This window comes from Rutilus rutilus (assembly GCF_951802725.1).
Source record: "Rutilus rutilus genome assembly, chromosome: 11".
Classification (NCBI taxonomy): Eukaryota; Metazoa; Chordata; class Actinopteri; order Cypriniformes; family Leuciscidae; genus Rutilus; species Rutilus rutilus.
This window is the reverse complement of record NC_140216.1, coordinates 17608958-17627685: the sequence shown is the minus strand read 5'-3', so window position 1 is coordinate 17627685 and position 18728 is coordinate 17608958. Positions and strand designations below refer to the sequence as shown.

Genomic DNA, 18728 nt, shown 5'->3' with positions numbered 1-18728 from the left:
GTGCCTTTTTTTTCTTCTTTTTTCACTGAAGAAAATAAAGTTTATAGCAGGAATATAAAGAAAATAAAAGCGAGGCTGCAAGTTTCTGATACTTGCTATAAGCCAAAAAAACTCATTTAAAAGAATCACCTCCCTCTTAACCACACACACCCAACGCCATCACACCGCTTGTGAAAGTAACAAAATACCAGCATAATCATAAAAAGATATTTATTCACTAGAAAGCAGTTGTCAACACTGAAAACACATTTTTTTGGGCACAACATTCTTTGCATGCTTTGTCACGATAAACTGAAAATGAAATAGTTCTCTCTGAAACCAATTAACATGGATCAATGCAGAGGACACTCCACAAACCGAGCTCCACGCTATCCGTTTGCCATATTCAATGTGGCTACATTCTTTGGTCACTGGAACAAAAACATATTTGTCTTCATCAAACGCACATGAAACACACAGTCTTAACCACAGCCTACCACATGCAACGAGAACGCAAGAAGACCAAAGGAAACACTAACTAGACATGAGCAGGGTTTCGTATCTGTGCAGCATTTGGAACCCTGAGCATCAGTGAACATCAGCAATAATTATAATCATGATAACAACACACAAAAAAAAAAAAAATCAAGGTCACCAACATTGATTATCCTCTTCATTAGAAACAAACAAGAAATAATTAACACATATTCCTGAGTTGACAATCTCAGATACATTACAGTAAAAAAAGATTTTAAAAAAGACAACTTGAGCAATATTACAGTTGCAATTGTCTTGTGAGTTGGTCTAAATGTAAACCAAAAATGCAAACACTTTTGACCGAAACTCACACCTCCAAAATTAAATACATTAAACCTATAAAAATAAAACTAAAGAGCACACGCACACATCACATACACACTTAAACGGACAATGTTCCGGTAACAAAGTCCATTTAATTCATTTCAACACACCCTGAGGTAGATTTGTATAGATTCAAAACAAGTTACGTATCTTGTTCTCACTTTAAATAAAGATTAAAAAAACAATACAATAAAAATATTGAAAATGCAATATACAATAATGGCATGAACTAAGATTCAATCAGAAAGAAACCTTCACATCCCTTGAACTGCAAAGTTTTCAACAGGTTGTTCTAGGCAAGACCCATCCACCCAATCCTATTAAACTACTCTAACACCTACTCCCATGCAATAATACAGAAACCGAAAGAAAAGTGATGTGCTGATAGTTTTGAGGTTACTAACAAACCATTGTAACATTAAACCATGAGTTCAACGCATGCAGTGATTATATGAAATGACCATTCCCATTGTGTCTTGTTTAAAATAGAAGATTTTTCCTAAGTCAAGTTCATTTGAGTTGAAACCAAACTGGTTTGTGCTTTGCTGCAAGCAATATTAAATAATTGTAGTATTGTTACAAGTGTTTAGTTTAGTTTTTTTCCACTGAGTTTCTGAAAGTTTGAAGACTACGTCAAATATACAAAAAGGCTAAAAGAATACACAATTCATTATGCTTTCATTTGGCAAAGACAATGCTTTCCTCAAACAGTGAAGCTTGACAACTCAGTTGCTCCCATTCAAAAAGAGAACTAACTAACTTTTTTTTTGAAAGAAAGGCCATAAATAAAATGAGTGCGTCACAAAATTATGCTCAGCCTATTTTAAACACTGTGAATAATGGTCCTCGGCTGTCAATCAACTCATTACTACAGTTAAAAACATTGTTAGACTATGAAATAATTAGCAAAAGAAATTAGCTCTTGTTGTGACTGAGAGCAAACTGAGTCCATCACAACATCCCATAGTTTGAGGTCAGTTTGTTGCTACAAATAAATAACAATGGTTTGAATTTCTTTTTACAATTATTATATACAATAAAGTGAGATCAAGTAAGTCAGGATCTCCTCTTGGAATAAGCTTTGACAAACCCGGCACATCATTTGAGTATCACTTAACATTAAAAAAAATGTGCTATTGTCTTGGCTCTAGTTTTCAAGTACCATTTGGGAATTTGGTCGATTTTCTTCAGGACATTTTCTAGAATTTCCCAGATTTTTTAAATGAGAGCAAGCCTTACGTTACAATTACACAGCATTAAACAATCTAAGAAAGTCACTGTGTCTTTCGCATTGTAACTAACTAGTGACAGTGCAGTCAAAATATTTCCACTCGTGATACAAAGAGACGGATGTATGATCTGCACAAACGCAAGCTTTTAACATTCATTTGGCCTGTGGATTAGAACAATCACAAAGAGTGTCAGACAACATCAGCAAGAAAGAAAAAAAAAGGAAATTCAGTAAGATTTCTCAAATGTAGTGGTGGATGACAAAGCTAATTTTGTCATCAGAAAGCAAGTGATCATTTGTACTTGAGCACAAAGACAGATATGCATAATATCCAGGCTTATTGCAATTGATTGTTTCAGTACAAATCTAAGACACTTTGCTAGCTAAGGCAGAAAATGAAAATCTTTCTCTCTAACACTTTCTTCTTACTTTTAGGGCAGATCTCACAAAACCTGTCAAGTACATTAGTTCTGTACTACATACAACATTTTACCCAATAATCAAAAAAATGGGATTATCATTATTATGCAAAACATAATTTAAGATTTTTTTTGTTTTGTTTTTTTGTGCAATGTGACAACCAACTTGCATTACTTAAAAATATGAAAAATAAAATACAATTGCAGCATATAAATATGGATTAACTCTAGATAATATTTAGAAAAGGACAAGGAAACATGATCTATAAAATTCCAAATAAGTGTCATGACTTGGACATGTTTTTGTGAGATTTGCCCTCTGAATACATTCATATCATCATCATCATCATACTCCATCTAAAATATCTGGAATTCATCCCAAATCAATTCTGTGAATAGACAGAAGGACCTTGCACAGCTGAGCTACAGATATTTTAACGAACAAAAAGGCTAACATATAAAGATGGATAGGATAGTAATCGTATTTCTTAGTATAACTTTCTATATTCATTTAATCTGGTTTTTAATTTCCTGACTAAAGTACAAAAGTAAGAGGGGACATTCATTTCTGCTGTTTGAAAAAGAAAAACCTGAGTTAGTTCCAAAAGCAGCTTGACATTTTTTGATTGGTGCTTGTGTTTCCATGACAACCTTCCCCCAACTAATCAGAGCTCTCGGGAGGTAAGGGGGTGTGGCTCATGTCATCATCTTCTCCTGTTGAGGTTGTTGATTTTCCCTGAGATCCTGGTGACAACTGTTGTGCTTTGATTGGACAGTTGGCCACCATGTGGGAGATGCTTTGGCAAAAATGGCACTTTTTAGGCTGAGGTGGTAGTTGGCATTCTTTGGCATGATGATTTGGCCCTCCACAGTTGAAGCATCTGTAAATGGTGCGGGAAAACAAAGGTGTTATTTGCATGAAAGACCACTAGAGGGCAGTCAAATGTTTGAAATCAAGGGCCACTGTGAAAGAATTATCAATCCAGGGTAGGACATATATGAGAGAGCCAATTAGTATTTAGCATGTGAAGCGTTTATGATTATGAGGCAGACATCTTGTTGCTTAACCGAACGGAACTGCAATATGACTAGTATGCACAACTTTCTTAAAGTTCAAGATGTTAGTATGTGAGATGTTTTACATGGCATTATTATCCTGTCTTATTATCTATGTAAAGACAATGATGTAAAAGGAGAATGACAATGTTTTGTGTACATCTACAGCACCATAGAATCCCCTCATGATGTTCAGCAGAAATGACACAAAAAAAAAGAGCAGAGTGAACAGTAAAGATGAATGGGGATGGATACAACTGAGCTCCAAAAAGGATTATGACTATCTTCTTATTCTACTTATGATTATTCTTCTTATGATTGATGATGATCAATAATAATAATAAAAATAAATAACCAACTTTATTATAACTTGTTCACGATTTTCTTGAATATAATAAATGTATAAATAAATTCGAGTTTAGTATGATAGCTGACTCACGTCTTATTTACAAGTGACAAACAAACAAATAAATATGAGTTTAATGTTAACTTATTTACGAGTCACTTAAGAAATAAATAGAAGAAAAAATATGTATGATAACTTATTCACAACCTGTTTACGACTCACTTAAACAAACAAACAAAACAAATAAATAAATATAAGTTAAATATGATAAGTCACTTAATAAATAAATAAATAAAAAGAATAAATTTGAGTTCAGTATTGTATGGTTTACTTAAAATATAAAAGTAAATAAATACATATAAATGTGAGTTTAGTATGAACTTATTCACAACTTATTTACTATTCACATAAATAAATAAATAAAAATGAATTAAATTGATTTGAGTTTAGTAAACGTATTTGAGTTAAGTATGATAACTTATTCACAATTCACTTAAAATATGAATAAAATAAACAAATAAACAATCAAATAAAAGTTTACATGATTGGCGCTATATTCCAAGTCTTCTGAAGCTGTACATATAAGAGCTGTATAAGTGGAGTTTACAATAACTTTTTATAAAAATATAATGAATAAACAATGATTTGTTCACATGATTTGTGCTACATTCCAAGTCTTCTAAAGCAGAGTGGAGTTTAGCACGATTCTCCAGTGTCACCTAAAAATATAACCATTTCCATTTTGGGGTTGGCTATTCGTTTAAATGAAAACTTCCTGTGCATTTAAGTCCATCAGTCTCCCTGCAGGAGAACTGAGGGGGGGAGGTATTGATCGGCCAGAGGAAGGTGGTGTGCTTCGGAGGAGGTTGGGCATCTCTTTGGCTCTTTGTTTCAATATGCAGCATGACCTTTGCACTTTGATCCCTGCTCTCTCCTGCCCACCCCCACCCGGTTCACATACATCACACCTCAGGGTTGCTATGGCAGCATTCACCTCTGACCTTTCTCAGGCACCTACATCTGTTATTAATTAAAAGGGCAGGATCTGATCCTCCATCGGGAGCAACAGACAGAGAGAAAGATGGAGTAGCAATGATAAGCAGCAGGAGAAAGTACATTTTACTAAATGGGAAATTGTCATGTTGAATTTGTTGCGATAGCGGATTATGGCAGCTGCTCTCGTAGAAATGACAGGACTGTCACTACTGCAACAATGCACTGCTGCGTAACTGAGCTTATGACACTGTCATTCATGCGCTATTGTCAAAACTGCAATCGCTTTGATGGGTTCAGATCCACACTCAACCCACCACTGTGATTAGATACAGCTGAGGATTGTGGGAGGTGCTTATCAATAACCTGCAGTTGTGCTGTGGGGGGTGGGCGACTGTGTGTGCCTAAATTCTGAGCTATGAGATTTTAAACAACCTATTGATTCAGCAGGTCAAGTCACCAATGCACAGGGTGTTGGAAGGAAATGCTCTTCGAGATACTGTGTCAGAGCAATTCAAAAGCAACATCCTGAACATTTACATATATATGTGTGTGTGTGTATAAAATATATATATGTGTATGTAGGTGGGGTAAGGGTGAGGGTAGTTTAGTACAATATTTAGACAAATCTGGAAAAAAAGCAGAACCAACATCCTAACAGGTGAAAGAACATGACCATGGCATGGCATTTTACCCCAAAATGCCATATATATATTATATTTGTTTATTTTATTTTGTACCTATTTCTTGGCATCTCATATATATATATATATATATGTATGGGTAATATACACACACACACACACACATTTTACCCACTGATTTTGTGAAATATTACATTCTATATTTGAGAGTTTAACCTTGGCATTGACCATACTAGGAGAATGACTGGTAAAAGCATGAATGTGAAAAGACTCAATTCTCAGATTGATGAATTCTGTATTCATGTACTTCATGAAGCATTCATCACATAGTGTAAGTGAAAATGTTGTAGAACAGAACAGACAGCACTAACCGATCTCCTTTTGAACGGCGTTTTTGGGCACCCTTGGGTTTTTTCTCGCTGCCTACGCATTGTGCCCCGTCTGGCCCCGTCACCCACAAGGACTCCAGACCCTTAGATGATCTTTTGAAGGTGAACTCCACAGCTTCCCCTTCCTTCAGACTGCGGAAGCCCTCCATATGAAGCTTGCTCTGCAGAGATATAATAGAAACACTGCTTTAGATGCTTGGATCATACATTATGAAACTGCTGATTTATCTTCTTTTTTTTTTTTCTTCATTCTTAATAAATAAATAAATATTTATTATAAATTTAAATAGTTTTATTTAAAAAGGGTTGGTAATCATTTGTGTCTATTTATAAACATACATATAATTTATTTATTTACATGAATATTAGAGTGGGGTATCATTTGAATTTTCCCAATTTCGATTTCAATTCCAATTCTGATTTTGCTTATTGATTTAGATTCTTATCCATTTCCAGTTTTGATTCCAATATGGTAAAAAAAAAAAAAAAAAAGAGTCAAATATTTAGATATCAAACATATATTTATTCTGTCTTTTTGCAAAACATTCTGTTGCAGCTGAAAAATATGAACAACTGACGCGACCCACACTGCTGAGAGCGGCGTTTAGAAATATCTCCTGCACGCTTTCCTCTCAATAACAGAATAAACACACAACATAATTGAGAAAAAACAGCAAGCGGTTTTTTTAATAAAGCATCTGATCATAGCAACAACAAGGATATGTTTGCACAAGCTCTGCAATTCGGCATTCTAGTAGTAACATCACATTTATTTATATAGCCCTATATTGTTTCAAATCAAGCAGCTTTACCCCTATTTAAACATGAAAAACAGTGTCAGTGTCTCATTTCATCAGAAGTACAACTTCATTTTCTACAATAAAGCAGCTCTCCAGTCTGTTCATGTTTTCACTCACGGATGTCTGACATCGGAGGAGTGAACGGGAGAAATGAACCGGAAAAGATTTCCACGTGAAAGAAGGCGGAGCCTCCTCGCACACCTACCTATTAGGTAATCGCCACGGACCAATGGTAGTACAAAGGTGTTCATCAGCAGTTTATTTTTCCAGAAAGTTTGCTTTGGCTAGCTGTATTGAACTCCCAAACCGAACTCCAAACCAAGTTCATTTTGGCTTGATTTTGACGTTACAGCAGTTTGTTTTTCGATTTCACTTGAAGTATATCAGGGCCTTTATTAGGCTCCTGTCACTTTAAGATCTAATGCACGGATCCATTTTTTGTAACTGTTTACATTCACTTAAGACATAACCAACTGTGTTTACGAGGACATTTTGACATAATTGTGTGTGTTTGTCCGTTCAACCACAAGAAGACTTGAAAGAGAACTCAATTCGTTTTTTGTGCACTAGGCTATGAGTGGCATTTGAATGGTTTAAAACCACATTAAAATAAAGCAAACAGGAATTGATAACCGGAATATTTTATTTTTATTTTATAACAAATATCTGATTCTGACCTTGAGTATCGATTACAGAATTGGAATACATTTTCGAGTCCCAAGCCTATATACAAATTATGATTACCAGCCCCTCCTCTTGCCAAATTATAATTTAATACAAATTTGATATAAAAATAAAATTATATGTACACATATTCATGCAGATATCCAGTTTTTAAAGATCTTTTTTATGCCATGTAAGAAATTATATGTAATAAATGATTATGAACTCTCAGGTCTCAATTGCTTGATTGCTTGTATCTTTGAAAGATTTAAACTATCACCCCGCTCTATTCTGCTAAATGTAGTATATTACTTTGTTGTTGCATGTTGCTTTTGTGTGCCATCCAGTTCTGGGCAATGAAAAAAGATTATTTTGCATTTATCATTTTAATTTTGTGTTAAAAGCCTTTTTAACTTTTGGAAGTATAGTCAAATAAAAAGTTGAAAATTAAACACGATAATTACTTCAGATTTTTCACACTGTAGGTGGAAGATCAAGTCTTCTCTGTTGTACACTGCACATTTAAGCAAAGTTCCCACTTTCAGCATGCCATCTCAACAAAATAAGTTTAACTAAGCCACATTGAATAGTCAATTCACTTCAGCATTAACCTTTCTCGCAGAGCTGTGCAATTCTGTAAGAACCAGTAAAAACACAATCTTCCCTGCCCCCAACAATGTTGCTACTTGCTACATCCCCTTTCACTCTGGCAGCGACACAACAACCTCTTCATATAACACTCAGTTCAAAACGCCTTCTTCATCTGGTCTCACCACCAATTAACTTTGAAGATCTGTGTCCATCAATGGCTGCATCCGAAACTGAAGACTCAAACCAGCAGCCTACATGCAGAATATTGTAAGATATCATATCCAGCGAAAGATACATATCTACTTTCAAAATTAATCCAGACAATAGCATCTTAGGAGACTGGATGTTACTCAAACATCACATTTGCACCTTTATTGTTTCTCTAGAAAAAGCAATGAACGTGCGGCTATTGAAATGACTGGGATGGGCAGATGAGCTTTCCCAAAATAACGCCATCTGGTTAAATCTCACCCTGGCCATCAAGCTCTGGGTTTGCTATGGGAAAAGGTGGGGGAAGCTCACATTCCTGAGATACTTGCTCTACAGATGCATGGAAATGGGGCTTGAGAAAGGATCTACCTTTAACAACAACTTTCTTGCTAGTACTCTTAACAAACAACAACTTGGAGACCAAATATCGGACAAGTTGGTATGTGTGAGATCATGGTATCAAGCTGATGTATGCATTATGTTTAGAGAATAATTGGTCACACTACTATATACTTACATCAACAAATAAGTACAATGTATTGTGTTCATGTTGTATTGCAAAACACTTGCTGCGATTGAGGTGGGACACGGGTAAGGTTAGGGACAGGTTTGGTGTTATAGGTATAGGTTTAAGGGTGGGTTAAGAGGTAGGGGAAAGGGTCAACAGTGTAATTACAGATGTAATTATTAAATAAATACAAAAATGCAGGTATTTTTTAAATAAATACATTTAATAAATAAAGTACAATGTAAAAGTACACACTAAGTGCATTGTATCAAATAATTCATTTAAATGTTAGTACATAGTAGTTAAATATACCTAATATAAAGTGGGACTGAAGTATTTACCTAAGTTGGTAGTATTGGTTCTGTACCTTAAAATATGTCCTTATATTAAAATTGCTTAATATCTTCTTGCGAGGACATGCTTTAAAAGAATGTTTTTAGTGTTTTACCCATTAAACTCTTAATGGTCTGTAATAAATTCCACACATTCTCTCTAAGAGCAAAACACCAGGCTGCATTTCTTGTTTATTTTAGCAACATTTTATTACATTAGTAGTTGTGTGTTTTGGGGCAGTTCGGAAATTAAATGTCCGGTGAGTGGCGCAAAAAGGTTAATGTTCAATCGCATTTGTAAATAATGCACCACTTACACTAAACCCAACCAAAACCTAACCAATAGAGTTAACAAAAGAGAGATAAAAACGCATTTGCTAATGTAACCATGCCGTTTTAGCTTGATTCTACAAGTCTTTGAGCTCTTTTAACAAGTTGTATGACTTGTGTCTCAATGCTGAGCTACCGAGCAAGTTTACTACGTCAGAAAAGCCATACACTAGAGTGTAATCACTTATGTGATTAGTCTATACAAATCATACACTTAAAGCATTTTGAGATCACAACATAGTATTGTGCAAGGAACCAAGTGAAAATGAGTCTTTATTAATTGATATTTTGCCCCTGTACTCATAATTTGTGTGAAAAGGAATAAAAGTTGTTGTTGTTGTTGTTGTTGTTTTACTGCGACTAGTGTTCATTTTAGCCGGAAACTGCAATGAATTGTAGTGTTTTGGGAGTTTTGCAGGAAATTAAGAGGTAGAGGCACATTTTTCCAATGAGCTTCTGTTGGGAAGAAAAAAGCTAGGCTGTTTAAAGCAGAACTTGGTAACTTTTTTTACTTAATAAAACTGTCTAGAAATCATTTGGATGGTTAAACAACCTCTTCTGGTGATATTGGTGACTTTCCCCGCTCCCCCCAGCGTTCCCAGGCGGAAAACCAACCTTGCAACTTGGGGACTACCGTCCCGGCAAGATAGAAATTGGAAGTCTCGTGAGAAGCGAGAACGAGCGCGAAACACAAATTGCTTTACGGCAATTCGACATAAACACACGCATGTATGATGTATTACCAGATTACCCACATCGGTAGACATAGCTCCACACGATACAGTTGGCTTGCTCCGATCAAAACAAATGCACATGAGCAGCGGTAGAGAGGGGGAGGAGGCCGCCGCAAGTGAGTTTTTTACGACCGTGTTGTGAAATATACGCCCACCACAGCTGTAGGGGGAGCTCGTGGGGAAAACATGCGACAACAAAAGGGAAAATCAGCGAAGAAGTGACTAGAGTTCGCTAGAGTTGCCGAGTTCTGCTTTAACTTCTTTAAACTGTAGTTTGTTAAAGGGGACCTATTATGCAAAATTCACTTTTGCATGCTGTTTGGACATAAATGTGTGTTGCCAGTGTGTGTACACAACCACCCATTAGTGATAAAAATCCACTCACTCCTTTTTTATTAATCCCCATAAATCATCAGCAGTGTCTCCCAACGACCTGTTTTCAGAATGCGGCTTTAGTGACGTCACTAAAACCACAGGCCCCGCCCACGAGTGTTGACAGACACTGCCGTTTTAACATAGAACCGCCCTGATCGAGTTCACAGCGAGCTGTACACATCCGCCATTGCTGCACTGACGAGAATGTCTCCCAAGCGTTTTAGGTGTTGTGTGGCTGGATGTATTAATCCACATAGCTCTCTCTATTTACTCCCGAAATCTGAGGCAGCCGCTGAAGACGAGGTGGAATTATTTTGTTTTCAAAGAAAATGCTCCCTCAACTCTACCGAAATACGTTTATGTACTTACGCACTTCTTATACTGTGCTTACTCAGCTCTTACGGTGATTTTCTGGAGTAAAACTGACGCTTCATCTTTTGTGTGACTTTATTAAACCCATCAGTATATTTTTGATCATCATTCGGAGTCGGACCTGGTCCGAAACAGCAGACTTGTAGGCTATTAATAGTGGATACATACAAGCAGATGACAAATACGTTATAACCGTAATTAAACTAAACTATACCTGTTCCATCTCCATACAGCACTCTGACTCTGTAGGCATTATTGTCCGACTCCGGGTCGAAATGAACACCGTTACTGAGAGTTTCTGATATTATCTTCATCATTCCTGAGACTGAGCGTGAGCTCATGAAGCTCCGCCCCCTGTGCCGTGCAGCAGCAGCTTATTTGCATTTAAAGGGCACACACTAAAACAGCGCGTTTTTCTGAGCACCAAAAAGTGACAATTTAAACATGCTGTAAAAAATTATCTGTTGGGTATTTTGAGCTAAAACTTCACATACACACTCTGGGGACATCAGAGACTTATTTTACATCTTGTGAAAAGGGGCATAATAGGTCCCCTTTAAAAGGCTGACCATTTCAATGTAGCAATTCCCAATACTGCTAGCTACACCAGGTGAGACGTTCACAGTGGTCCACGTTTTGGCTCTCACATGATGTCAGTCTTGGCTCTGACACCCATCTCACACAGGAGGGGGTCGCTGGAGAAGGAATCAGGCCCAACCCCCGCCAAAGCTTCCTGAAACCATCCACAGCTCTATCCTTTGACCTTCTCTACCACTCACCCTCCTCTTTTACTACAGAGGGGTTTTTTTGTCAATGAATTTAGCTAACAACCCCCTCCCCCAAAATACTCTCTCCCTGCCCCCCTTTTTCCAATCTCTTGGTCTCCATTCCCAACATTCTCTTTCAACTATTTTTCACCATTAATTATGAAATCTCTCTCCACTGACCCCTCTTTTTGGTCATCCTCGCACACAAACACCATTCATTCAGTGATTCAAAGATTTAAGGAAGGCAGGATTTCCTTCTGAAGGTTTGACAATGACAGCCATTGTCTTTTTTTAACCTGGTAGGTCCTATGGCAGTCACTCTACTCTGAGCAATATCAATACATCCACAGAAAGAGATTATTAAAACCAAACCACCCAAAAATTTCTGGAAATCTTTCTCCAAGCAAACAAAGTCAAATTCTCACTGCATTTGTTCTGAAGTGTTAACCTACATTTCAATAGTGAATAAAGGGACAGTTGACCCCAAAATGAAAATTCTATCATTTTACTCATCCTCATGATGTTCCAATCATATATGTATAATCATATACACTATCTCACGACCAATTCGGACGAATTCGTACGAATGATAAAAAGTTGGCTAATTCGTACGAATTCGTACGACCTCACTCGTTCGAATTTGTACGATTTGTCTAAACCCACGTGATGGGTAGGTTTAGGGGCTGGGTCAGGGGTAGGTCATTCGTATGAATTCATACGAATTGGGCAATTCGTAAAATATGTACGATTTTACAAAAATCGTACGAGTGAGGTCGTATGAATTCGTACGAATTAGCCACCTCGTAGAATTTGTACGTTTTCCCGTGAGATCAGGTTGGATATTCTGGATCCACCTGACTTTCATTGTATAAACAAAAACATGTAAAAGATTGTTAAAAGTATAATTGTTTTCTGTGTTTTGAAGAAGAAAGGAAGTTTTACATGTACTGAATGACATGAGGATAATTATGACAGAATTTATATTTTGGGAGAAATATTGCTTTAAGGAGTTGTGCTGCATTCATTGATTTATCAGCCGATTCATTGGTGGCTCTCTGGCAATTTTTTTTTTAATAAGCAACAAGCGACAACTATGCCCATTTGGCTGGTTTATGAAGACTTACACAAAGCCTTGATGTGAGGTTTACATAAACACACAAAAAAGGGAAAACATACTGTCTGATTTAATCATTAGGCTATTTATGATTTTAAATATTGATTTGCTTCCAATTAATGTAATTCTCTAAAATGTGCAGTTTGCTAGATTAAATTAGGTAAGTCGAATGTGAACCAATCAAATACTCAAATAATTTTTTGATGTCGACAACTAAAACTGTTGCATGTTTTACATGTACAAAGTATGTGCGTGTTAACTGATTCATGTAGAACCGATGTACATGATAAAATCATATAAATCCAACACACGTTTTTTTTTTTTTTCAGTATACGATGTGAAAAAGTCTTGAATACTCCCTGCATTCAAATCACTTAATTAAATCAACATAACTTAATGCATTTATACTTTCAGGACATTTTTTAAAAGGCGTAATTCACCCAAAATGTATTTATTCACACTAATTTTGTTCAAAATCTGTATGATTTTCTTTGATAATTTTATAAATGTCCCCACACAATGGAAGTTAATGGTAACCAAAACTGAAAGTCATACAAGTTTGGAATGACATGAGGGTGAGTAAATGACAAATATCAGTTTTTGTTTAAAATTTTTGGTTGTTCCCATCACAGTTTTACGTCATAATGTGCAGTCAATCAACTTACAGGTGATGTATGCTAAGCCCTAACACCCTCTGTTTAGCCTCCCAGACAGCCAGTCTGGAGGTAACCGAAGACCTCTTACTTAGAGAGACAGAGAGATCACTTGACACTATGTGTAGGGCTGCTTGCCCGTAAGATGCTCTAATCTCTGGGTAATTTTACACAATGACCTCAAGTCATGAGGCAGCAGCTCATTTGGCTCGGGGCGATAGGTGATCCACTGTTTGCCGACTTGCTGGTTGTTCTGTGGCAATAGCTTGTTAAATTATTGCTGAGTGAGAAGGTAAGTGTTCAGGACTGGAGACAGTAAACTCAACAAGATTTTTTAAATATAGCACTTTGTGTGAATCACTGTAGCCAATATGAGTGATTTTAGATTTAAGATATTCACTGTGGTTTCATTTTTGGGCTGTTTGTCTTTATTTAAAAGATGGTATGAAGGAAAGTTGGACATGGAACATGGACACGCTGCAGACCGGACTTGAACCTGTGTCCCTGTGAGAAAGCTCAGACACGAATGACAAGAAATAGCATATTTTTGGGACAGTTTGAGCTACAGGAATTCACCCAACTCTACCAGAACTAAATCACTTTTGTTTTGCAAAATATTTCAGTGCCAATCCTTGGAAGTAATGTAAAAGTACAGGCCTGCAAGTAAAATTGAGACAAAGGATATATGTGACCCTGGATCACAAAACCAGTCACATGTCGCACGGGTATATTTGTGGCAATAGCCAACAATACATTATATAGGTCAGAATTATTATTTTTTCTTTTATGCCAAAAATCATGAGGATATTAAGTAAAGATCATGTTCCATGAAGATATTTTGTAAATTTCCTACCGTAAATATATAAAACATTTATTTTTTGTGAGTGAATGCAGCATTAATGGACAACTTTAAAGGCGAGTTTCTCAATGTTTCGATTTTTTTGCACGCTCAGATTCCAGATTTTCAGTAGTTGTAACTCAGCCAAATATTGTCCTATCCTAACAATCATACATCAATGGAAAGCTTACAGCTTTCAGATGATATATAAATCTCAATTTCAAAAAATTGACCCATGTGACTGGTTTTGTGGTCCAGGGTAACATATCTAAACATTGTAAATAGAGAGGTTAGTGTCACTGGTAAAGTCTGCACATATTTTATATTAAATTGCACTTATAAATATAGCATTGATTAGTTTCAATGGGTTAATAAATTTGGCATATTTTAAAACCCGATTTAAAAAAAATAATAATACAATCAGATAGTGCTTTCTGACCCTTCCAATTCTCATAAAAAGCAATTACCAACATATCAGTCTAAACCTCCAAACGCCACCAGAAATGTGAAAATTTCCCAAATATCCAAATAAATTTAATCACTCAAAATAAAACCTGCAACATCTTTATGTTAAAAAAAAATAAAGGTCCCAATTAGAGCCAAAACAAGAGCTTTAAAGTCCTATGTCAAATAAAAGACGCCTTTTAAACTAATAACTTATTGTCCACTACACACAAAACATCCAGCAGAGACCATGCACGACTTAACAAATCACCACACAGCCAACTGAAGAACCCTATAAAGCGAAAAAAGGTTGCTGATGCTGATAAAAAGAGGTTTCTTTGCTGAACGAACGAAGAACCTTTATTTTTAAGAATGCAGGTTTTGATAGCCTATCGAATATTTAGGCGTTAATGTTCGTGCATCAACACCAAACACTAAATTGAAGCTTTATAAATGGTGCAAGCTAATTATAAATGTACTATTACTGAACATATTTAGTTTAGGCTATTATAGTAACCAGAGTTTTTGTCGTGTAAACCATGAGAAAATAAAGCTATGATAAGGGACAGTGGAAGGCCTTAGGCTATCAGATCCGGTGCATAAAAACGGCAGGATTTATTTGCTCTCACCTGATGGACGAACACATCCACGGGTGGGTCCAGACAGATGTCCTCACGATGGGTCATGGACAGGAAGCCGAAGCCCATCCGCACGTTAAACCATTTGCAGACCCCAGCGCCACGGAACGAGCCCGAGTCTTCCTCGGAGCTCGCGGCTTCCTCCTCCTCTGTCTTTGCACAGCCCCCTTCATAAAAGCACACAAACAAGAATCTCAACTAACTTTACAAACACAAATATCTCGATATCGAAAGTGGACAAAAATAAATCAACAAAATAAATCAGTAGGCTAAGCTCTAACTTTGCTGTTTCGACGTAGAGAATGCATGACGCTTGGCGTGAAAATGCCAGAAGATAGACTAGTGCGAAACGCGAGTGAATGAAATGCGTCTCGAAATGGATTTGTCCTTGCGAATACATTTACTTTCTCTTTGTTCAGTACTTATTTTACACTATATAAACCAAAACAACGTTTGTGACGCAAATAAATATGTCATTTGTAATGAGAGTATAGAGTAGGCTATCAATAGCCAACTTCAACAGGTAACTTCAACAATTTTCTTAGATTATTTCTTTACAGATTGTGTTAAATGAAAGTGAAAATGCAATAATTCATTCAATTTCCCTCAAGAAATATATTCATTTATGTTTTCAATTACAATCATCACTAAATCTGGGAAATGCAATTTCCAAAATAGGGAATATTGCAGTCAGGCCATGAGAAACCTGAATAGGCCTATGGGTATATTTTCCATATGTGTCACCAGTGATTTAGCAGTATGAACTATTGTACAGTGAGACCTATTGTAAAAGATTATCAAACGACTTTTCTTTTTTTTTTTTTTTTTGATCAAAAATCAATATTTCATCAAGCTCCCTTAAAGTACTATTTTTATCATTAAATTATAGGCTACGCAAGGCTAAAATAGCTGAAAGTTGATTCATCAATGCGCGTTCTCGTGCACTCTAAGTAATCAATCATAAGCACAAATATACCCGCTCACCTGTGTAATATTGCTCATAAACCGAGCCCATTTCACCCATCTCGCCCATCAGTCTCCAAATAAATCCCGTGTAGCTACTGAAAAAGCTTCAGACTTTCCTCCACATTTCAAAACTCAAACTAAAACAAACTCAAACTAAATAATACTACTTTACCGATGCCAGAAGAAACGAACAAACAAAAGATTTGGGGTATACATTTTAGCGGTAACGACGCAAAAATTTCAGGGCTTCTGGGAAGAGCCCTTTGTAAAGATCCCCAAATCTGAAAGACAATGCAGAAGATCCGTCCCACCCCCTCTTCTTTATTCCACTCTCTCTTCACTGACCCCCCACTGGAAGATCACCCACGACCTCACCTTCAGCCATGTCTCCAGGATGTCTTCAACCTCTTCTTGGTTCACACCACGGAAAAAGATCATAAAACAGTGGTCAGTGTTAATTCCTGAGTGAATCATATAGGACACGGGTCACTGTAGCATCTCCTCTATTAGGCTAGCCTCCCTCAGTTTTAGGTCAAGTCTACGTGATGCTCAACTTGAGCTGATGAATTGCACATTTCTGCAGCGGTAGGGTCCAAATTCGCCAATGAGCCAATCACAGATTGAGAACGAGTAAGCTTGGGGAATAGGAAGTGGCCTCCCCTCTTAAACCTATGAAATGACCCTCAGCATGCTGACACACACCACATAGTGGATAGACATTGGGACAGCAATAAAAGCCTGACCACTTTCTTCATAAAAGTATTGATTTGTTGCATAAGACATTTGTTAATCTATCTCACATCCATCTTCAAAAATTAAGTGTTCTTCGAAAACATTATATATTTTTTAATATTGTGTTAGCCTATTTTAATATTTAACAGGTCAATATGTTACTTATGAGAATTATCTCTACAAAACACAGTAGGTACATATAGCCTACTGCAATTTTTTTCCTAGTTATTAATGTGTGTGGGGGGGGGGATTAGAAAGTGAAATATTTTAAATTAAATAGCCTATATGAAAATAACATAAGACATTTGTGCGTCTTAAAGACTGTATTTTTCCTTAAATAGGCCTTATTTCGTAATGTTGCACAAATAATACACTTAATAAAAGGTTTTTTTTTTTTTTTAAATCAATGCACACAAAATGCATAGGGCTACTTGCAGGGTTCTGTCTGTGTAACTTGTCACTTTTTTGTATTCAAATGACAGAAAATATGAAATAAACTCATCAATTAATATGTCTCTGTAGCTAATGATGTTGACAGACTAAGTTGAAAGATGACAGAAGTTCTGGTTTGAGCTTCATGAAGCGCACATGTTCGCAGTGTCTTATTGTTCTCACACCTCAAGCAGAGATCACAAAAGAGAACAATGAGACACTGAGCCGTGTAAATGCTATTTAATTGATCACTGACGCCAGCGCGTAATGAATGTGAATTGCGTCAAGTGTTTCACACACATAGCAATTTACAGTTACGTGCATCTGCATAATTCCTTCAAGCATGGAGGGAAACATATTTAATATCAGTAAAAGCTTCTTTTTTTTTTTTTTTTTTTATCATCACAGCATGACCGAATGCCTAAATGACAAATTTATGCTCCATATATTTTCATACTGGAGATATCCATTTTATGCGTATTGCATACATTATTATTATATAGCTACACATTATGTCTGTTTCAACAGTATCTTAATTTATTCGTCAGTTATTTTAGAATGCTCTATGACTATCATAAATTTCTCACCTGTGTGATTCAGATGCGGTTTCGTCGGGGGCATCTTGATATGAAAATCTTTAAGTTTCTCTCTGTTGTTTAATTTACTAATGTGGATTGGACACCAGCCTTGCGAAAACCTAAAAGCCTTCCAACTTCCCCCCTCCTCCTCCTCCTCTTCGAAAGCATTTTATAGGCTATAGGCCGAGCGTGTGTGAATGAATGAGGAGCAGTGAGTCAGTCAGGGCTCCTGCTGTGGCTTTGCTCTGATGACTGTATTTGGATTGTCATGCGTCCCGTCACCCACAAACACAATTAAAGCCGCATCCACTTTCCAATTAAATATTCATGCAAGATTCTTGGATGGCGTTCATCTGCTTCCCAGACGCACTCTCAACAAGAGCACAGGTTGCTGACTCATGTCGAAAGAAAAGGTGCAGCACCTGTTAGATGAGTTAGTCACGAAGCTTTACATAATGAAACATTCCGAACAGAACCAGTAGAACTCTCTTTATAATTGGCATATGACTCGGTGGATCACATGACGCACTCATTAAATGTCAATCAAACGTGCAGCTGGATCTCTGGCTCTGCACGGATTGCTAATGGCCTTCAAGCGGACTACTTACTGCGCATTATTAAAAGTAACGAAATACGGATGTTTTTTTTTTTTTTTTTTTTTTTACAAAATAATGCAGCATGTAAGCATATAAAACAGTCACAATACATTTTTTAAATCACATTTTTCACGGTG

At 36.5% G+C, this 18728-nt stretch overlaps 1 protein-coding gene across 2 annotated transcripts; it reads right to left on the bottom strand.

The window, feature by feature from the left end:
* Positions 1-194: 194 nt before the first annotated feature.
* lin28ab (lin-28 homolog Ab) lies at positions 195-18505 on the bottom strand. Of its 2 annotated transcripts, XM_084423638.1 has the most exons (5): positions 18005-18459; positions 16629-16660; positions 15279-15454; positions 5901-6079; positions 2196-3371 (listed from the first exon to the last, which is right to left on the bottom strand). In XM_084423638.1, exons 2-5 carry the CDS (start codon positions 16636-16638, stop codon positions 3152-3154), a joined length of 585 nt encoding a protein of 194 aa, XP_084279764.1. In that variant the 5' UTR covers positions 16639-16660; positions 18005-18459; the 3' UTR covers positions 2196-3151. The 2 variants fall into 2 exon arrangements, with proteins under 2 accessions (XP_084279763.1, XP_084279764.1); XM_084423637.1 differs by lacking the exon at positions 16629-16660 and having other exon boundaries at positions 195-3371; positions 18005-18505.
* Positions 18506-18728: the final 223 nt, after the last annotated feature.